This window comes from Octodon degus, unplaced genomic scaffold (genome assembly GCF_000260255.1).
Source record: "Octodon degus isolate 3935 unplaced genomic scaffold, OctDeg1.0 scaffold00345, whole genome shotgun sequence".
Classification (NCBI taxonomy): Eukaryota; Metazoa; Chordata; class Mammalia; order Rodentia; family Octodontidae; genus Octodon; species Octodon degus.
The window spans coordinates 650,518-669,970 of NW_004524921.1; the positions used below are offsets into that span (position 1 = coordinate 650,518).

Below are 19,453 nucleotides of genomic sequence, written 5' to 3' on the forward strand. Positions count from 1 at the left end.
ATTTCAAGGTAAAATGTTTTGAAAAATAAAACATTTTTTTCTGGCACTGGGGGTTGAACCCTGGGCCTCATACATGCTAGCCAAGTTCTCTACCTCTAAGTTACATCTCCATCTCAAAAAATTAATTTTTGAAAAGCAATATTCAATACTACTTACACTGTCTTGGACTGTACAAATATACCTTACAAATCTAAACATCAGTTCTCATTGTGTTTTAGATATTCAGAAGGGGCAAGCAATAGAGAAATATAATTATACACTGTTGGTAAGATGACTTACTGAATTTAAGCATGTTTTTTTCTTTTTTAAAAATACAATTGTATAATTATGTTATTTTTTTAATCTAGCCTGAAAGGCAAGGAATGTAGTTCAGGTATAGGGTGCTTGCCTAACATGCATGAGTCCTTGGGTTCTACACCACATGCGCCCCCACACGCATACACACACACACCCACACACCCACATACTCCTAAGGTGAAGAAAAATATACATGTATAGCATAAATAAGATTTCAAACTGCTATTGGGCTGAGTATGGAACCCAGGGCCTCACACATGCCAAGCACATGCTCTGCTAATGTCTTAGTTATTTTTCGCATTGCTTAGACTGAACACCCACAAGTTAACAGAAAAAAGTTTTATTTAACTCACAGTTTGTGGTTGTTTCAGTTCATGACTGGCTGGCTTCAAAGCAGAGTGGAAAATGGCAGATGTGACTGTTAATGGCAGCAAAAGACAGAAAAAGCAACAAGAGAGCTCAGAAGGGGGAAACAAGCCTCTTCCTGATGCTTTTATCTTACCCAGAGTGCTGGGATTAGAGTGGTACCAATCCAATCAGTGGAGTGATCCAGCAAGCACCTAGCCTTAATCCCAGCACCCTGAATCCCAGCATTGCATTATGAATCAGTAACAAACTCTAGATTCAACTATCTCTGACAAAAACCTGCCCCACCATAATGGTATGAGGCTTTGGGGGAACATCTAGACACAAACCATAACAGCCATTTAGCTACAATCCAAGTTTTGCCCTCTTTTTAAAAAACAATATCAAATTTATTAGAGGTATAATTTATATATGGTAACATGGTAATGTTCATGCTTTTTATATGTTCAGTTCTATGTAGGTATTTTGGGATGCTGAAAATTGAACCCAGGACCCCTCACACGTTGAAGAGATGCTCCACCCACTGAGCCACAGCCTCACAATGATATAACCCCACAAACAACATACCTAACATTTCCATCATCCTCAAAAGTTTGCTCATGGCCTTGTTGTCAGTCCGTTCACCCATCCCCTTCCCTAGCACTCACTGATTTCTTTTTCTGTCTATAATTTTTCCTTTTTAAGAATTTCCTATCAGTGTAGTCATTTGAGTTTGGCTTCTTTCATTTAGCATAATTTCTTCAAGAACTGTCCAAGTTGTCTATATCAGTAGTTCACTTCTGTTTGTTGCTAAATTATATTTCACTGTATTAATGTAATCCCATTTATTTATTCATCAGTAGAAGTATATTTGGGTTGCTGCAAGGTTTTGGCAATTATAAACAAAACTTCTATAAGCCTCTGAGTATGAACATAAGTTTTCATTTATCTCGGCTTAGTACCTAGGAATGGGTATCAGTGGGCTATAGTATGTGTAGAAAGCTGCTAAACAGTCTCTAAAGTAAGTATACCACTTTGTATACCACCAGCAGTGTACAAGATTTCTAGTTTCTCCATGTCCTCCCCAGTAATAGATATTGTCATTTTTAAAGGCCTTTTCAGTGAATAGGTGAGGATATTTTGTTATGGTTTTAGTATGTGATTTTGAAATGGTTATCATGTTGAGTATATTTTCAAGTGCTTAATTGCTACTCGTGTGTGTGTGTGTGTGTGTGTGTGTGTGTGTGTTGTCTTTTACCCATATTTTAAGTTGGATTACTCGACTTCTTTTTTTTTTTTTTTTTTTGTGGAACCAGGGATTGAACTCAGGCCTTTGCACTTGCCAGGGAAGTGCTTATTCCACTGAGCCCTCTTCCTGGTCCCTCACTTGACTTCTTAATGAGTTTTTTAAGATCAATTTTATTGGTACATCTTAAATATGCATAATGGTCACCTTCATCATAGGGAATGCATACCTGTACATGATATATCTTGTTTCCTCTTTTTTCTCCAGTCCCCACTCCTTATTTCAATGCCTCTCCCATCCCTACTTATAAAAGCTTTGTTTCTGTTTCTCATTGTTTTTCTTCTATTATTTTTTCTTTTCCCTTCCTTCCTTTTCCCCAACTCTCTTCATATTGTTATTTTTTTTTATGTATTTGGTACAGGGTTATACTGAGAAGTTCGGACTTATAGTGATCCTCCTGCTTGCAGCCTGCCCAGAGCTGGGATTACAAGTGTGCGCCACCATGTCCAAACTTGATAGCCTGCTCAGTGTGTCCTGGGGGCCAGGCCAGGGCAGCATGCTGGACTGGGGATCGAACTCTGGCCCCTGCCCTTGCCAAAGCAGGCACTTAGTGCACTGAGCTATCTTGCCAGCCCTTCATTTAGTTTTGAGAGTCAACTCACACTAGTTTCTTGCCAGCTGTGTACCCTATAAATATTATCCCCAACCTATGGCCTACATTTTCATTTTTATAATTTTTTCAAAGAGCAGAAGTTTTAAATTTTGAAAGGGCCTAGTGCATCAAATTGCTCTCTTATGGGTCATATTTTTAAATGAGCATCTGTGAAACTTTTGTATAACTAAAGGTCACAAAGTTTTTTCTCATACTTTTTTGTAGACATGTGATCATTTTACATGTATATTTTACTTTTAAGTTTATTATTTATTTGTCATTGATTTTGTATGTGGCATGATTATTTATATCTCCAAAACTCTTGTTACTTCTGGCTCTCACTTGAAAAATACTTTTACAGATGCTCAACAAAAATTTTAATCCTTATTTCACAAATGAGAAAATTGTTGAGAAAAATGTTGTTTTATTTCTTAAGATCTGACAGTTGATAAAAAGTGAAACTGGCCTTTCAGTCCTCTCCTGCATAAAAGCTGATGGGGGCCCTGAGATCAGTAATAAAAGGCTTTCCAAATTCCAATCTGGCTGATCTGGTTCTTATTCTGAGAGACCCATAACATTTGGGGGCTCATCCAGGATCCCCTTTACTGGGGATCAATCTGAGGAACCAGAGTTTTCGGAAACCATTTCCCAGGGGAGACTTTCTGGCCCCAGGATGGTCTATGAAAACTTACAAATTTAATCATTCAAACCTCCGAGCCATCTGTAAGTTCTTATGGTCCAGAGAGTCATCTTTGGAAATCTGGAACACCCTGACCAGGTCACTTACATTCAGGCTTGGACTGATCTTATTCATGACCCTCTGAAATGGCTCAAGGATTGCTGTGCCAGACGCCATCCCCAGACGACCGGACAATCCCACATGGTCACACCAGCAGTTCCAACTGATAAGAATTGGCTGTGACCCCCGACCATCACCCTCAGAACCTGCTCCTTTCTCCTGGCAGTCGATTTTCTGCTTACCCAAGATAAAATTGCCTGGTGTCTATTGAAGGCCTTTAGGTAGAACCTCGGGAGAATGTCTCTGACTGCCGGTCAACAACTTCAACCCCTTTCAGCCTGAAGAAGACAGAGCGGTCATCACCCATACACCCTCATGGAAGTCCAGGTTACTTCTTCAGAAGAAAAATGTTGCAGGCAGCTGAGTTACATTAAAAATATTATAGGCAATCAGACAGGGCTAGGACCTCAAGGAGACAGAATTAAAGACAAGGTGACTTTACAGCTTGAGAGAGACGGATGCTGCCCACTGTGGGCCAGACCTCAAGACAAAAGAGGAAACTACCTGGCTGATGTTATAGCTCAAGAGGTGGCACAAAAACCAGTGGGGACATGGGAGATATTGCCTGTTCTAGAGTTCTAGAAAAACCCACCTATGGGGCGGGGGAGATGGCTCAGAGGAATAAGTGCTCCCCTGGCAAGCACAAGGGCCTGAGTTCAATCACCGGTTCTGAAATTTAAAAAAAAACCACCTACTCAGACTCTGTTGTTAACTAATGTTCCTTGCTGTTTGAGTAGATCAGCAGTGGTGACCCCATGTCAAAATAATTTGATACAACATCACCACAAAGGGTCATGAATGTGTAAGACTTGAGATATTTAAACATATGATATTTAGTGTTGTTAAAAACTTATTTGGCAAAATATCAGAACAACATGTAAAACAATTGGGGTGTAGTGTAGCCAAAGGGAAAAAATGGCTATAGAGATTTGTTAAAAGAAAAAACTGGAGACTATTCTCTATGCCTCCTTATACCTGCCTCCAGGTCACATGCAAAGTGACCCACCTATCTCTACCACTTTCCTAGAACTCCTTTTCCAGAACTTTTTCTCCTCAAACAGGACCTGTTCTCCTGTTTCTCTTGGCTCTATTGGGCCCTGTTTTATAAACTGCTTAACTAAGTATGTTCAAAAAATCCAGACCATCAAGTTGATAGTGCTAAGATCTAACTAGGAACCCCTCATGTTCCTGGGACAATTATAACAACTTGGGAGTTTCAGCTAAATCAATGATTTGATTCCCAGATTAAAACCAGTGGGGAATGAAATGGGTCAACTCACATTTTAGACTATAAATGTAAATCTTGTGTTTTCAGTTGTGTAAATGTATATTCACCTACTGTTCTAGGTTGTTTAGTAAATAGTGGCTTTTTCTTGCTGTTTGCTAGATAAAATTCCTACCTCACCAATTCCTGTAACCTTCATCAATTCCTGTTAACAAAGTTAGCTTATGGAGATGACTTCAAAAGGAAATTAAATGGGCTTTAACTTCTTGTAACCTCAGGCTATGTAAGGCTACATGCAAGTACTTAGGTGCAAAATAACCAGAAACTAAGAGAAAGCCCCAGGAAATGTACTTTGGGTAGTGGTTACACTGACCCTGAAAGCATTGTTTTGTGTCAGACAATGAATATGTTTACCAAATGTGGTTCCATGTTTTAAAACCCCCCTGCTTCCTGGGCTGGCTGCCTTTTGGCCCTCTCCTGCATGAGGGCTGATTGGGGGCCCTGAGCTCAGTAATAAATGGCTTTCCAAATTCCAAAAAAAAAGAAGAAGTGAAACTGTGAGGCTGGAGAGATAGCTCAGCAATCTAAGCACCTGCCTGGCAAGTGCAAGGACCCAGGTTTGACCCCTGGTACTGCATGCTGCACTACTGGGCACCATACTGGCCACAGAAACTGGGCATGGTGGCACACGCCTGTAATCCCAGTGCTGGGGAGGCTGAGACAAGAGGATCACTATGAGTCTGAGCTGCATAGTGAGACCCTGTACCAAATAAACAAACCTTAAAAAAAAAAGAAGTGAAAGTGTAATAAAAGGCCATGTCTCTTGCTGTCCTGGGCCACAATTTTTGGAAGCAGGCAGCTAGGGCTCAGGACAGGACCTCAGCAATATGAAGATTTCCAATAGAGGGGCTAAAAAACCTATTTGTCACCAATATGCAAAACTAGCACTAACTGTGTGCAGACTGCACTTCTCTAGTTTCCTTGGGACTCTACAGCTAAAGAGAGAGCCAGAAAATGACCTCAGAAGGCGATACTATTTATAATGCACACATCTGGCAAGCAACTTATGGGAGCTGACTCTCCAAACTCAATAAGCACAGGAGTGGGGGAAAGGAAGGGAAATCAAAAAGAGAATAGAAGGAAAAAAATGGAAACAAAGTTTTTGTAAATAAGTCTGCCAAGAGGGGTTGAAAGGAGGGGGAAGTGGGGGGGGAAAGAACACTGCTCACTAAACCTTTTTTGATGGTAATAATCATGCGGACTTCCAGTGTGTTTAGAAGAGAACTCTGAAAGTAATTACAAAGTTTGAAGTTAAAACAAAGAGGAAAAGTTAAGGGAACTAAAATAATCCCAGAAATAAAAAAAAAGAGGCTCAAGAGGACCATAAAGTTTTGGGCTTTCTTTCTGAGGAGCTGAGTGAGGGGAAATGGGCTGGGAAAATCTATGTGAGGCAGTAAATTTCTTGCTCCCTGTTGAGGGTTAGTCAGGTTCTTTGCCTTTAAAGATAGAATAAACTTTTTTGTTTGAGTTTGGAGTCAGGAATTTTCCAAACATGGTTTATGGTGAAGGATTTCAACAAGAGAGTTCAATGACTCTCTTGCACATTATCCTTGGAAATCTTCAAGTTTCCATCTACCTTTCATCCTGATACAGTCCCACAAAGCTTTTCTGTATGACCTTCTCTGTTCCTTAGTCTTAGCATCTTTACACTGTCATTCCAGTGACTGAGACAAGCCTGACTATAGCACCTAAGAACTTATCCTCATGGTCGTCATCCCTGAATCCAAGTCTCTACTGAAGGTGCTGCCAAATCAGATCCCAGAACTAGAAACATTCTATTTTATAACTAACTTCTACTTGCACACCTCTCTGACCATCATGGAACAGCAGCCTGACAGTGCAGACAAATGCAGTGACCCCTCAGAGATGCTAGAAAAGAACTGAAATGTCTACCACCATAAGCAGACACCACATTAAGCTACAGTGTCTTTGTGCTTCTTTTCTCTGCAGCATGGGTAGGTGCTCTCGCCATGGGCATGATCTTCTTCTGTTCTCCGATTGTGAGTATATTCACTGACCGTTTGGGTTGCCGAATCACAGCAACTGCAGGAGCTGCTGTTGCTTTCATTGGCCTCCATACCAGCTCCTTTACGAGGTAAGACCAGAGGTTTGTGGTTACTTCCCCAAGGCCAAAGATGGGCTTCATTCAGGGACTTCAGGTAGGGACACTCTACCCTGTGGTAATGACTGTGTAAGGACCCTGAAAAGTTCATGATGAAGGGAACTCATCTAGTTAGGCTTTGCAGGACACATTTGTAGGGAATGTCCCCAAAGAGGACCTAACCATTCCGGAGTGTTAGGAGGAGCCTAAGACTGGTCGTTCCCAAATCTGGGCCCAAGTCCACTGTACCTCAGACTTTCTATCTGTAACATAAGAGCATGAAAGCAGGTGGTCTTTCCAGGACCCTTGAAGCTTCACCATTCTATTCTCCTTCAATGTGCCACCCGTCTCATGACCTCACTTTCCCTCCCAGGAGCAAATTACTTGAGTCAACCCATGTAAACATCTAGCATTCCAAGATTCCAGAAGGAATCTTATGATGGAAAAAAGAAGTCAGCTGAGCCCAAAGCTTTTTATCATGTCTGTCCCTTTTGTCTGGTAACTGGTTTCTAACAGAAGGATAATTTGGGACAGACTGATTCATGTGTTGGGCAAAAGAAGGACGTTTAGTAATATCCCTCACCGAGGGACAGATCCAAAATCCAGCAATTTAGGCAGGTACAGACTAAACTCAAACCCTAATCCCTCTGGTCCAGTGGCAGAAGTTGCTAGTGTTAGGCAAGGAACAGGCCACAACTCATTTTCTGCTTTCCTCTCAGCCCCACAGAAGCAGTGTACAGGAGAGGGGAGAATAAATCCCCTACATCACAGCTGAAGGAATATGGGATTCCTAAAGAACTCCAATGACTTTCTTCCAGGCCCTTTGGAAGTTTTAGTATCTCTTTCTGCCAGTCTGCCTAGGCTGACATATGAGGATGCTGGCCAGAAGGCATGGAAATGGCCACAGTGACTTCTCTGGAATTAAGTAGAGCTAACTTGTCAGACATGTACTTTCTAAGCTTCACTCCCCAGAGAAGGGCCGTGAATCTGTAGGCATAAGGTTCCACTCACACAGGAGAATAATTGTATTTTGCTCAAGTAGGACCTATAAGGGTGAGCCAGTTTTCATGCCTTGAGCATTCCATCTGCCTTTCTTGCCCTCCAGGAGAGCTCAGATTTGCTTGTAATGATTTCTTGCTTCTATCCCATCCAACTGGGACAGAGAAGGGAAAAGACGTGTCCTTCCTGGAACCTATTCAGTTTCCCCAGAGAGCAGCTCCGTATCATTTTAAGACACCTCTGGTGGTCGACCTCATCTGCCCTCATCAAGCTAGTGCCTGGTTTCTTGTGGGAATGAGCAAGGCTTCAGAAATACTTTCAGTCTCAGCAGTCCATACCGTAGCAAGGTCTGTTTTTTGAGGCTGAGCAGAGCAACATGTAAACAAATTAGCAAAATCTGGATCTCATTTCCCTTCCAAATGGGCAAAGTCACCAAAGGCAAAGGAGACTAGATGTGCTGTCCTCTGGCACTTTTCTTTAGGCACATTGGAGTAAGTATGATGCTTTCCAGCCCCATGTCCCTGAGTACATTTGCTCTTTCTGTAAGAACATTTCCAGAGCCAAGAAACTTTCTGGATGGTTTCACGTCCAGTGAACAAATGTGGCTAGAGCTTTAAGTCATCCTTCCTTTTGTTTCAAAAAGGACTCTGTTCCTTCTCATGACATGGAATAGGGCAAAGTATAGGTCTAGCTGATGAGACTTCAACAAGCCCACTCAGGAGCTTCCAGTTCTGGGGCCCAAATAGAAGTACCAAACAATACCCTGAACTAAATACCATGTTTTGTTACCATAGCCCCTTCTCTGAAGGCCTATTTCCTCTCACTCAGATGAGGCCTCATCCCATGCCATTGCTAGAGGGTGCCTAAAGTCTCATGGCAGGAGGCCCAAACAGACATGAAAGAAGAGAAGCAGTGAGCTTTACCTATATGTTCCACATGGAGACACCTGTTTGAAACCCACCTCCCTGCTCATGTCCAGTGAACACAAGGAACAGTGTGATAGCTATCCTGGAAAACTAGTACCATAGGATTTCTGTAGCATAGACCCAGACCCTCAGTATGAAGATTGGCTCCCTTTTTAGGAATGAACTGTCTGGCCTAGAAGTGTAATGGGCAATTAAGTGGTCAGATAAGAACTATTTCAAAATATATGCGGACATCAAAACACAAACCCTTTACTAGATTGTGTCAATATTGTCCAAGGAAAATAGCTGGCCAAGCTGACCTTCCCATGGTCTTTTACTTCTGACATTTTGCCTTCTACAACAGAGGTTTATGGTCACAGCAGAGTCTTAAGAATTTTAAGCCAGGATCTGTCTTCTTTGGTCTGGCCCAAAACTTCTTTGAGGCTTCCTTTCCTGTAAAGCAGCCAGGCTATTCTGGGGAAACTAATCCATACCATGTCCAGAAACAGAGGTATTATTCTGGAAATTAAAGAGAGCTTACCTCAGGATACCATCCATGGAGATTATCCAGGGCCTAAGGTAAAGGTGTTAGGACATCTGGACTTTGGACATGGTTGGGGAGAGCATGTCTGTCAAATTATGAGCCATTCTCTAAGCATGAAGGAAGACTAATGAGTCTTATGTAGGCTCTCAAACTTCCAGGATCTTGGCTCTTTGAAGAACTTTGCTATTACTTGGGGAAAAGCTTTGGCCACCGGTCTACTCATACTGTCTACATGAGCAGTCTCTCCAAGGCACTGACTTATTCCCCATAGCACTTTATGTGACCTTTGCATAGGCGGTTTCTGGCTTGCTTTTGAATAGTCATTGGCAGGGTGCTATGCTGCATGTTCCAAAGCAAGCCAGAAACAGCCTATGGAAAATCTCTGAAGAAAGGTTTTGGAATAAGAGTGGTGGGATGGCAGTCTCAGGAGGCTAAAGGGGGAAACAGATGCCATGCTGATCAGGTTGTTGAAGATAATTTTTGATGTCTCTCCCACAGTTCTCTAAGCCTGCGCTACTTCACCTATGGAATACTCTTTGGTTGTGGCTGTTCCTTCGCCTTTCAGCCATCCCTCGTCATCCTGGGCCACTACTTCCAACGCCGCCTGGGTCTGGCCAATGGCATTGTGTCTGCTGGGAGTAGCATCTTCTCCATGTCCTTTCCCTTCCTTATCAAGATGTTGGGGGATAAGATCAAGCTGGCCCAAACCTTCCAGGTGCTGAGTACCTTCATGTTTATCCTTATGCTGCTTTCACTCACCTACCGGCCCCTGTTGCCCAGCTCCCAGGATACTCCAAGCAAGAGAGGTGTCCACACCTTGCACCAGCGCTTTCTGGCTCAGCTTAGGAAGTACTTCAACATGAGAGTTTTTCGCCAACGTACCTACCGCATCTGGGCCTTTGGGATTGCTGCTGCAGCCCTTGGCTACTTCGTTCCCTATGTACACCTGGTGAGGAAGACCAGGCTGGGCCCACCCCACCCCACCCCACCTCACAAAGTTACCCTCAGCCCTCCTGGAGTGCAGGGGTGGGGGTGGAGGATACTGAAAGGGCAAAGCTGAGATGTTTCAGAAAAAGAACAAAGGAAAGCATAGTTGGAGGTAGCCAGTGGGGAAAGCACAGGTCAAAGGAGGACTTCAAAGAAAAAATAGGGGTAGGGAAGCTCCTGAGGGAAAGGTCCATAGACCACAACTTCCATTACAGTATAAAATCTGGATGGATTTTTAGATGATGACCATAACTGTAATGCAAGGAACTGGCCCAAATGGCTCAAGACAAGATTTTCTATGATTGTGCTCTGTGCAATACCAGTCCTTGTGGTCAAATTATTTTGATTAGGAAATAATATACTCCACCTTTCTAGCTTTACATTGTGTAGTAATCTCTTTAAGGTATGAATACTGCAGCAGAAACACATATTCAGCTGTATTTAACCCAACATTCACTGAACTACATGGCCACAAAACTGTTGGTTCTAGTCCACCTGCTAGCCTCCATTGACTGTTTCTCAGAACACATTTTAGAGGAGTTACTTGGAAGATGGTAGATCATTCACTTCTGGTAATCTGATGTTGCCCCCACCTGACAGCTTTGGGTCAGGGTATAGGGAAAGTATACAGGAACCCCTAAGGAGAGTTCAGTTGTTACAGCTATATTCTGCGCCACCAAGGCTTAGACAGAACATAGAGATAACTACAAAAGGGAGAGAGATACAGCAGTTAGGGCTCTTGTCCAGGGAAATGAGCAGTAAAGGTACTGTATATACCAGCACTTGTTCAGGCAGCTCCCCTTCCTCCTCCCGTTCTGGTGGTTCTGACGTTATGCCTTTCAGATGAAGTATGTGGAAGAAGAGTTCTTGGAAATCAAGGAGACCTGGGTGCTTTTGGTGTGTATTGGGGCTACCTCAGGCCTCGGGCGTCTTGTGTCAGGCCATATCAGTGACTCCATTCCTGGACTTAAGAAGATCTACTTACAGGTGAGTGTTACCTGCTATCTACTGTGAGGACAAACAGCCTACCTCAGATTATTCCCAGGCCTTGGGATAGAATGGTAGGGTATGCCACCATAATCCCTTAGGCAACAGCTCCAGCATCAGTTTTGTGCAACATGGAGAAGTCAATCAAATTCTCTGAGCTTCAGTATCCTTCAGTATCTTTTGCTTTCAGACCAAGGTAATAATTCTTGTTGTACCTCCTTCACAAAGCCTGATTAAAATTAATCATATCCTTTGTGTTATTTAATGGTGTCAACAATCTTATTTGCTGGGGCTGGAGAGATGGCTCAGTGGTCTAAAGCACCTACTTAGAACAAGCTTAGCAAAGCATCAGGACCGCGGTTCAATCCCCCAGCACCACATGCCAGCCAGCCCCGCCCCCTGATGGGCTGAGCTGGCCACACACACACACACCACTCTCTCTCTCTCTCTCTCTCAAATAAATAAAAATTATTTAAAAAAAATCTTATTTGCTGTAACAAGCTTATTTTATAGGTGGGTCATTTTTGTCACATAGTTGTGTATGCATTTCCTAAAGGAGAAATTGAGATGCTTCAGTTCTTATTCCTAACTTCTGTCTAGTTATGTCAAAACATCCTGGGCAAAGTTCAAAGTACCCCAAAAAGAAGGTCCTCAGATGGCATTATCCTTTTCCAAAACCAACCAACCAAGAACAATTATTCAAGATAACTGTAAAGTGTATATGGAACCTTTAGAATGCTTGTCAGAAAGTTTTCTTTAATATTAATAATGTCTCTCTACCTGAAAGCTCCTCCTGTGACTTGACCAAGGTCAAACTGAGGAGAAAAATTAGCCCACAGTAAATACTACTTTCAGTACTACAATAGAGACTTACTCCATTGGTATACTACATTCTGTTTGGAACTCTTTGCTATCCATAGTACTTCATAGCTAGTGTCTCTCCTCTTGCTCTGGGCCCAAGCCTTTCACATCTCATACTTTTAGAATCTCTTGGCCTCAAGCACTGGTTTTCAAATATCATCTTATCAATGGATACCATGACAATGCCAGAAAATGCTAGCTCTCATGTTCCCTCTCCAGGCCTCATCTTTCCTCACTTGTTCAGTGACAACAATTCTTTCCTTTCCTATGTTACCTTACAGGGTCAAAGGAAATATTTGCATGACTAGGTTGTAATGTTCCTCATAGTGGCAAAGTTTTCCTTACACTGTGGGCAGCCGCTGTATAAGTGCTACAAAAGCCACTTTCTGTGAACTAGGCTTTTGTCTGGTTTGCATACAGATGACTACTGAAATCATTAAACTTGTTTACCTGACTGTTATACCATCTTTCTGAATTGGCTCATACGGCACAAATAGTCCATTTGGAAAGTGAGTGAGTTTGGACTCATCCCCCAAGAAAGCCCTGAAACTATTTCCAAGGAGCTCTGCCTATACTCGCAGCAGGGATTTCTCTGTCTCTGATGGCCCTGAGGGCATTCCTAAGTATCCTCAGGTGTCACAAATAAAGACCTGATTATTTTTTCCCCTTGTGGTTAACTCTATTAGTTTGCAAGAGCTGGTGAATCTGCTTTGTCGGAGCTGGGTGTGTCCATATGGTCTTAACAAGTCCAACCTCTCACTGCACTAATGAAGAAATCAATGAAAGGGCTTCTCAGATAGGCATGATAGAACTAAACTGTTATGCAGTGCCCTTATATTCCACCTCACCTTAAATGATGGATGACTGAGCCAAGGCTCATAGACAAGTGACTTGACTAACTACAAACTCAGAGGCTATGATTGAGATAAACCAGTTATGAAGTTTTCAATCCCTAGGCAATTATCAGTAAGAACTAGGGGACTTTTTCCACAGGACTATATGTGTGCTCCCAGCTTGTTTTGCATGACCCACACAGGTGTATCTTCCCTGCCACAGGGCTTGGGAAGTCAGGATAATCTGGCACTAAGCCAGTACTTTATCTTGTGATGAGGCAACAGCTCCTGTCTAGCCATGTAGCTCATGTGCTTCTCATCACAGTTTGCTAGGGAAGTGATAGGCTCCAATAGCTTTTGCTTTCCATTATGCAGCAGGAGTTTCAAGGCACAGGTAAGCATAACTAGAGACTGAGCTAGGCTAGAACCTAGTGTTTCTGCTAACTTTCCCCATGCACTATCTTCTCCTGCCCCTTTTCCTTATTCTTACTTGGCCCCATTTAACTGCTTAGAATAATTTCAAACAATCTTGAACATTATAAATAGAACATATCTTCATCAACTTGTTGTCCATCTCATTTTGCAAATTGAGTGTCATAGGCCAAGAGCATGAGAGAATGGGTGAATTTCTCCTTTCTCTCAAATTTCTCAAGACACTCCATCACAGAAATTGAGCTCTTTTCTCCCTAGATACCTGAGTACAGGCCTGGGAGAAGAAAAGAGGTACATAACCTCCAGTTCTGAAGAGCCATCTGCTAAACCAGTGGTAGCAAATCTATGGCACACATGTCACAGGGGGCTGTTTGTTATCGTTGTGAGCTCTAAAAGGTTCACCATCGTTACACTAGACCCTGTGGCTCTATTATTGGTAAAGATAGGCACACATGCCTGGCATCTAGCTGCAGAACAGTCTCTCAGAGAGGAAAGTAATCCTGTCCTTGTCCAAGCCACCTCGGGTACTTAGGAAAGCACCTGGGTCTGTCCGAAACAAATTCCTACTCTGAGTACAATGAGAGCCCCCTAGGAAGTGCTTTCAGGGATTTCTTGGGAGAGAAACTCAAGATAGCCTCACTTTGGATCAATTCTTGAGGCCTAATTTTCAGTTCCAAAGATTTATTTTCTAAATCTTAGCAAGGCATCATGGAGGATGATAAAAGGTAGCTAGATACAATAGGTAGAAATTGAAACTGATTAAAATTAATTAATCCTATCCTTTGGGTTATATAATGGTAGCAACTCTTACTTGCTGTAACAAGCTTATTTGATAGATGGGTCCTTTTTGTCGCATAGTTATGTATGAATTTCCTAAAGGAGAAATTGAGATGCCTCAGTTCTTATTCTTAACCTCTGTCTTGCTATTTCAAAATATCCTGAGCAAAGTTCAAACTACCCCAACAAAGAAAGTCCTCAGATGGTATTATCTTTTCCCAAAACCAACCAATCAATTTCACAAACCCAGCATGGCCAACAACACAGAAGATCTGTAAGGCCTAAGGAAAACTTGACTTCCAAGTCCTTCCATGCATTTGGGTAAATTGGTCTGCTTATTGCTCAACTATGAATTATTGCCAAATCCTTGGGGCCTCCTGAGGCCATAGTAAATAGATCAAGTCTTAGCCCTGGCCCTGAGATGACATTTCTGTGCTGGCTGGAAGAGTTGGCTGGCAAAGGAGTAGGGGGGTTCCTCTCTTTGCCTCCAGTTTTGTAAGCTACCTTAATCAAAAGATCAGCTGGGTTTCCAGTGGCCTTTATCTCTGCTGATGGTGGAAAACAATCCCTGGAAAAATACTTTGTTCTTGAGTCATTTTTTTCAGCACCTTAAAAAAACCTAGTGGCTATTCAGTACTCCTGGGCTGGATGTAAGCTCCCAGTAGCTTGGCACCCTTGAAAATCTCCACTGTGTTCTGGGGTGTTCAGTCAAGCCCAGGAGCCCCCAGAGCCATATTATAATGTCTAAGGCACGTGATGTGCCCCACTTCCCAAAGTATAAGGAACCTGGGTGAACACCCAATGGTCTTTTTCTACAATTTACCCCCACAAAAATGAGCATTGGTTCCTTCCCATTTTAAGAAGCTCTAGGTAGAGCTTCCACTGTTGCCCCCATCTAATCACATAAGCCATCTTCAACCTCTGCCCTTTCCTTTTCCCACATCTTACTCGGATCTGAGAGTATCAGCATGTTCTGAACTCAGGTCCTGATCTCTGGACAGTCAGAGGCAGGAGAAAAAGCAGGCATAGCAAGATCCAGTGTAAAAATCAACTTCCTGAAGACCTCACTTTAAAAAAAATCTTGTTGTATTCAGTTAAGTAGAGGCTCTCTTAAAGACTTTGAATCATTCACTGTATGTGTTAGAAGGACTTAAGTATTTAGTCCAGCTGTTCTCTCTGACTGTGATATCCCACCCCATGTAGTTGGTAGAAATGAAAATCTGAAAAAGAAGATGCCATTTGTTATGTGGTCTTAGATGGATAGCAAAACATGACCTTGCGTCTTTGTTCTGCTAGGTTCTCTCCTTCCTGCTTCTGGGCCTGATGTCCATGATGATTCCCCTGTGCCGGAACTTCGGAGGCCTCATCGTTGTCTGCCTCTTCCTGGGCCTGTGTGACGGATTCTTTATCACCATCATGGCCCCCATTGCATTTGAGCTAGTGGGCCCAATGCAAGCTTCACAGGCCATTGGCTACCTACTAGGCATGATGGCCCTACCAATGATTGCTGGTCCCCCCATTGCAGGTGAGGCTGGTTCCCAGAAAGAGCATGAGTCTGGCAGTCTTGTTTTCTCTGGACTCCACCTCTGCTGAGTACCTCTGCTTAAGATTCCTTTTACCCTTATTTTCTGTGTTAGCAACCTGCCCAATGCATGAAACTCCTTATCACCCTGGGTGGAAGACACTGAGCACGTACGCAGGCATGGATTCATTTGGGAGTTGGATTTCCTATAGCTTTATATCTTGCTCTGGGGTTTTACTGTAGAGAGTATGGCTTCTTCCAGGAGAGTACAGAGAAAAATGGATTTGGCCTTCTTAACCAGTCTATTGATTCATGTTTTCTTGCTCTCTTCACAGTCAAGTGATTATTTTCAAGGCAGATGGGTAAAAGAAGTGGGAAAAGAGAAAGTCGGACTTGTTTTCATTAAAATTCAGAGACACCCTGCTCCTCCTTGTCTACCAGCTTTAAAGTTGAGCCTATAGAAGAGATTTGATTAAGAAAACTCTCCAGGGCTGAGCCAGCAAAGCTCACTTAAAATGAGCAGCAAGCAAAGTGTTGAAATACTGTCTTTCTGCATCCCTAGTTTCTCCCTCCACCCTGCCAGAAAGGCATTGTTAACACCCCAGGGAATATAAGGAACAGTAAAATCAATTAAAAAAGAACTTTATTTCCTTTCTAGGGATTTATTACAAACATTGTTTCATGTGGAAGCCTTCCCTAGGCTAGTCAAATGGGCTAAATCAACAAACTCTCCTTGAACACCAATTATGTGTGAATGTTGCAAGGGCACCAATGTGACAGTAGCACCCCTTTCACTCAGGCTCTTGTGCCACAGCTACGCTGCTACTGCTCTCTATCTTGCTCCTTATACCAATAGTGCTCCAGCAGTCACAACTCTTTCTATTTTGCTTACTTCCTGAGTAAGCAAAAGCCCAAGACCTTCTTGCCTTTTCTGGGTAGTGTTTCTACACCTCCCTGTGAGGTACACCATGTTAGCTTCTGGAGGAGAGCAGGGGATGTCTTGCATTACATATAAAACATATCCATGGTATTGGTAGCTTGGAGGAACCCAGCTGTCATATATATATATATATATATATATATATATATATATATATATGGAAGACAGTTTCTTCTCAGGCTAATTGGAACTTGAGAGAAAGGGCATTCAGAGAAAAAGCAAATAAGAACTCAGTTGAATAATTTCACAGATACAATATGGGGGTGAGGTACAGCAAGAGGAATAATACCATGTACCAATACAGGACTTTGCCATCTTCTATGAAGTCCTTTTAAACTCAGTTCCCTCCTAACTCCATTCATGGGAGTGAGTGGAAGATAATGTGGCTTGATGCAAGTCACAAACGCAGAATCTTCTAGAGAAGCTTCTTCAATAATGAACTTTCACCTCAAGGGCCTCTAGAGCCATTACCTTCATTGAATTTGAGGAAGCTTCTGAGTCAGTCCAGTAAAGGTTAAGATTCTCTGGATAGGCACAGGTACAGCCACTAGTTGAGGTCAAACAGCAACTTTGGATGGCAAAGCAAAGCTGAGCTTGGTTTCTGTTTCTTGACTCTTTCAGGCCTCCTCCGCAACTGCTTTGGGGACTACCACGTGGCCTTCTACTTTGCCGGTGTGCCCCCCATCATTGGGGCTGTAATCCTCTTCTTTGTCCCTCTAATGCATCAAAGAATGTTCAAGAAAGATCAGAGGGATTCCAGCAAGGATAAGATGTTGGTTCCTGACCCAGATCCCAATGGGGAGCTGCTGCCTGGCTCCCCCAACCCTGAGGAACCTATCTAATGCCTTTTTTGTTTTAATATCGTGTGCTCCTCCCAGCCCTTCTTCTTCATTCCACCCTGCTCAGCATTTACATTTTTGCCACCAGCATACTTGTTCCCAAACCTGTGCACATAGCATTTCAGCCACCTGACCACCCCCTTGGAGCCAAAACTCTAGGTATTCCAGTCAACCAAATTTTCCCCACGAATGCCTTTTAACCTTCTAGGGCCTTTCTCCCAGGATCTGGGAAGTGTGGGATCATCTTCTGGCCATTGCGATTTCTCCTAAGGGGAGGAGGATGCAACCTCCTGGCCTTACCGTGTTATTCATCCTATAAAATCAGGTGCCAAAGGTGCTAATACACCCCGCAGGAGCTTAGTGGGGGATATCCAAATTTTTATTTGTTGAAGAGCTCATTCCCACTCATCTTTGGGAACCCTTTGGGGGTAGGGATAGGGAGGCCAAAATAATGCAAGTAGCCCCGGTTAACATCAGACTTCCTGAGGCTGTGGCTTCCCAAGAGCTGTGTACAAGGAGTATCCCCATGTTATAGTTGGTTAAAGTCTGCTTCTCTCTTCTTTTAATTTCTCCTTTAGTGCCTCTTCTCTATTCTCTTTTCTTTCTATTTCTTTTTATGACTGACATAGACACATAGGTGCTTGGAGAAAAGAAAGACCCAGAGTTTGGGCCAATCAGCCTCATCTTGGCCCAGTCCACCCCTAACACTGGTGGTAATCCCATTCATCTCAGGCTGAGCCACATCTCACTTTGGGGCACAAGGTGATATAATCATAGACTGGAAAAAGTAAAATATCACCTGCGGAACGGGTTTTAAACAGCATAAAGTTCCATGAGCCACTCACTGATTTTTACAGATTCCCAAAAGCAGTGCACTAACCTTAAGACCTTCCCTTCTTCCCAACCTTGTATCTGTCTGTCAAACTGTGAAGAAATTCCTTTCATCTCAGCAAGAAGAGAACTGATGACGGTGAACTGGCATGGTGAGGGGAGATATTGCGGTTGTTAACATGATGGAGGGCTCCATCTCTCAATTTTCATGACAGATCAATATTTCCACCTGGGACAAGTTAAGAAATGGACTATTTTAGGGGAAAAAACCCATTCTGACCCTGGATGCCAAAAAGGTACAGGCAACAGCCACACATTGGGTTGGACAATTTCTTTTAGGAAGAGGACACTTCCTTAAGCTTTACTACTGAGCATGTCCCCCCATGCTGCTCAGTGTACATAAAGGTGCCAGGGAAGGCAAGCTCTAGACCACCTTCATCCTGCTGAAATAAGTTGCAGATGCTTCTGTATATCCAGACTCTGGACAACAGTCTTATTGAAGAACATTCCAAGTACCTCTGGCTAAGGGCAAGAGGGCACTGTGAGGCTGTGTTCAGCTAGCACAGTCTCTCTCTCTCTCTCTCTCTCTCTCTCTCTCTCTCTCTCTCTCTCTCTCTCTCTCTATCTCATTGTGTCTCTTTATTCCCCCTCTGGGCTTTGGGCTTTCTCAGTCATTCTGTTCCTGTCACCCAACCTTCTATTAACTTTTTGCCAGGAATCCCCAGCTGTGTTATTGAGTCAACAGTAAATTGCTACCACAAACCAGGGTTACAATGGGGCCAGGATGGTATCTGCCAGAGGGGCTCCAAAAATCATAACAACCCCCACACATGAGCTTTTCCATTACAAACAGGCAGCTGGGGGCATAGATGGCCTTATGATTTCACTCAAGGCCAAAGTCCTGAGTCCCTCTCTGCTGGTCCAAGTCCAGCTCTTATCTACTCCCCAAATGAAAACCCACTGATGCTTGTCTGTGGGCAGGAAAGGGCCTAGTTACTAGCCTATCTGCTCAAGCATTAGTGAAACAGGAGGAGATAGGATCCAGAAGCCCTTTAACTCCCAGGAAAAACCACTGAAAATGCTGGAGCAACAATGCCCTTGCTTCAATCCCTCCCCATCCCACCCCCACTGAGTCACTAGAGGGAGGTTCCATAGGGCCTCCTTTGTTGATCCTGGCAGGTTAGTTCTTAAGAATCAGGCTGCCACCTACTTCTCTCCAGATGAAGGAAAGACATTCACAGGTCCCAAATCTGCCCATTCAGGTGTCACAT

The 19,453-nt window shown here is 43.1% G+C and overlaps 1 protein-coding gene across 2 annotated transcripts in view; it reads left to right on the forward strand.

Moving 5' to 3' along the window:
* Slc16a2 (solute carrier family 16 member 2) overlaps positions 1 to 18,442 on the forward strand; it is a 172,644-nt gene extending 154,202 nt beyond the window's left edge. For both annotated transcript variants that reach the window (XM_023708301.1, XM_023708302.1), the window contains 5 exons: positions 6,575 to 6,719; positions 9,672 to 10,122; positions 11,004 to 11,147; positions 15,347 to 15,575; positions 17,134 to 18,442. In XM_023708301.1, coding sequence (XP_023564069.1) covers positions 6,575 to 6,719; positions 9,672 to 10,122; positions 11,004 to 11,147; positions 15,347 to 15,575; positions 17,134 to 17,354 — 1,190 coding nt within the window. In that variant the 3' untranslated portion in view covers positions 17,355 to 18,442. The remainder of the gene's footprint in view (positions 1 to 6,574; positions 6,720 to 9,671; positions 10,123 to 11,003; positions 11,148 to 15,346; positions 15,576 to 17,133) is intronic.
* Positions 18,443 to 19,453: the final 1,011 nt, after the last annotated feature.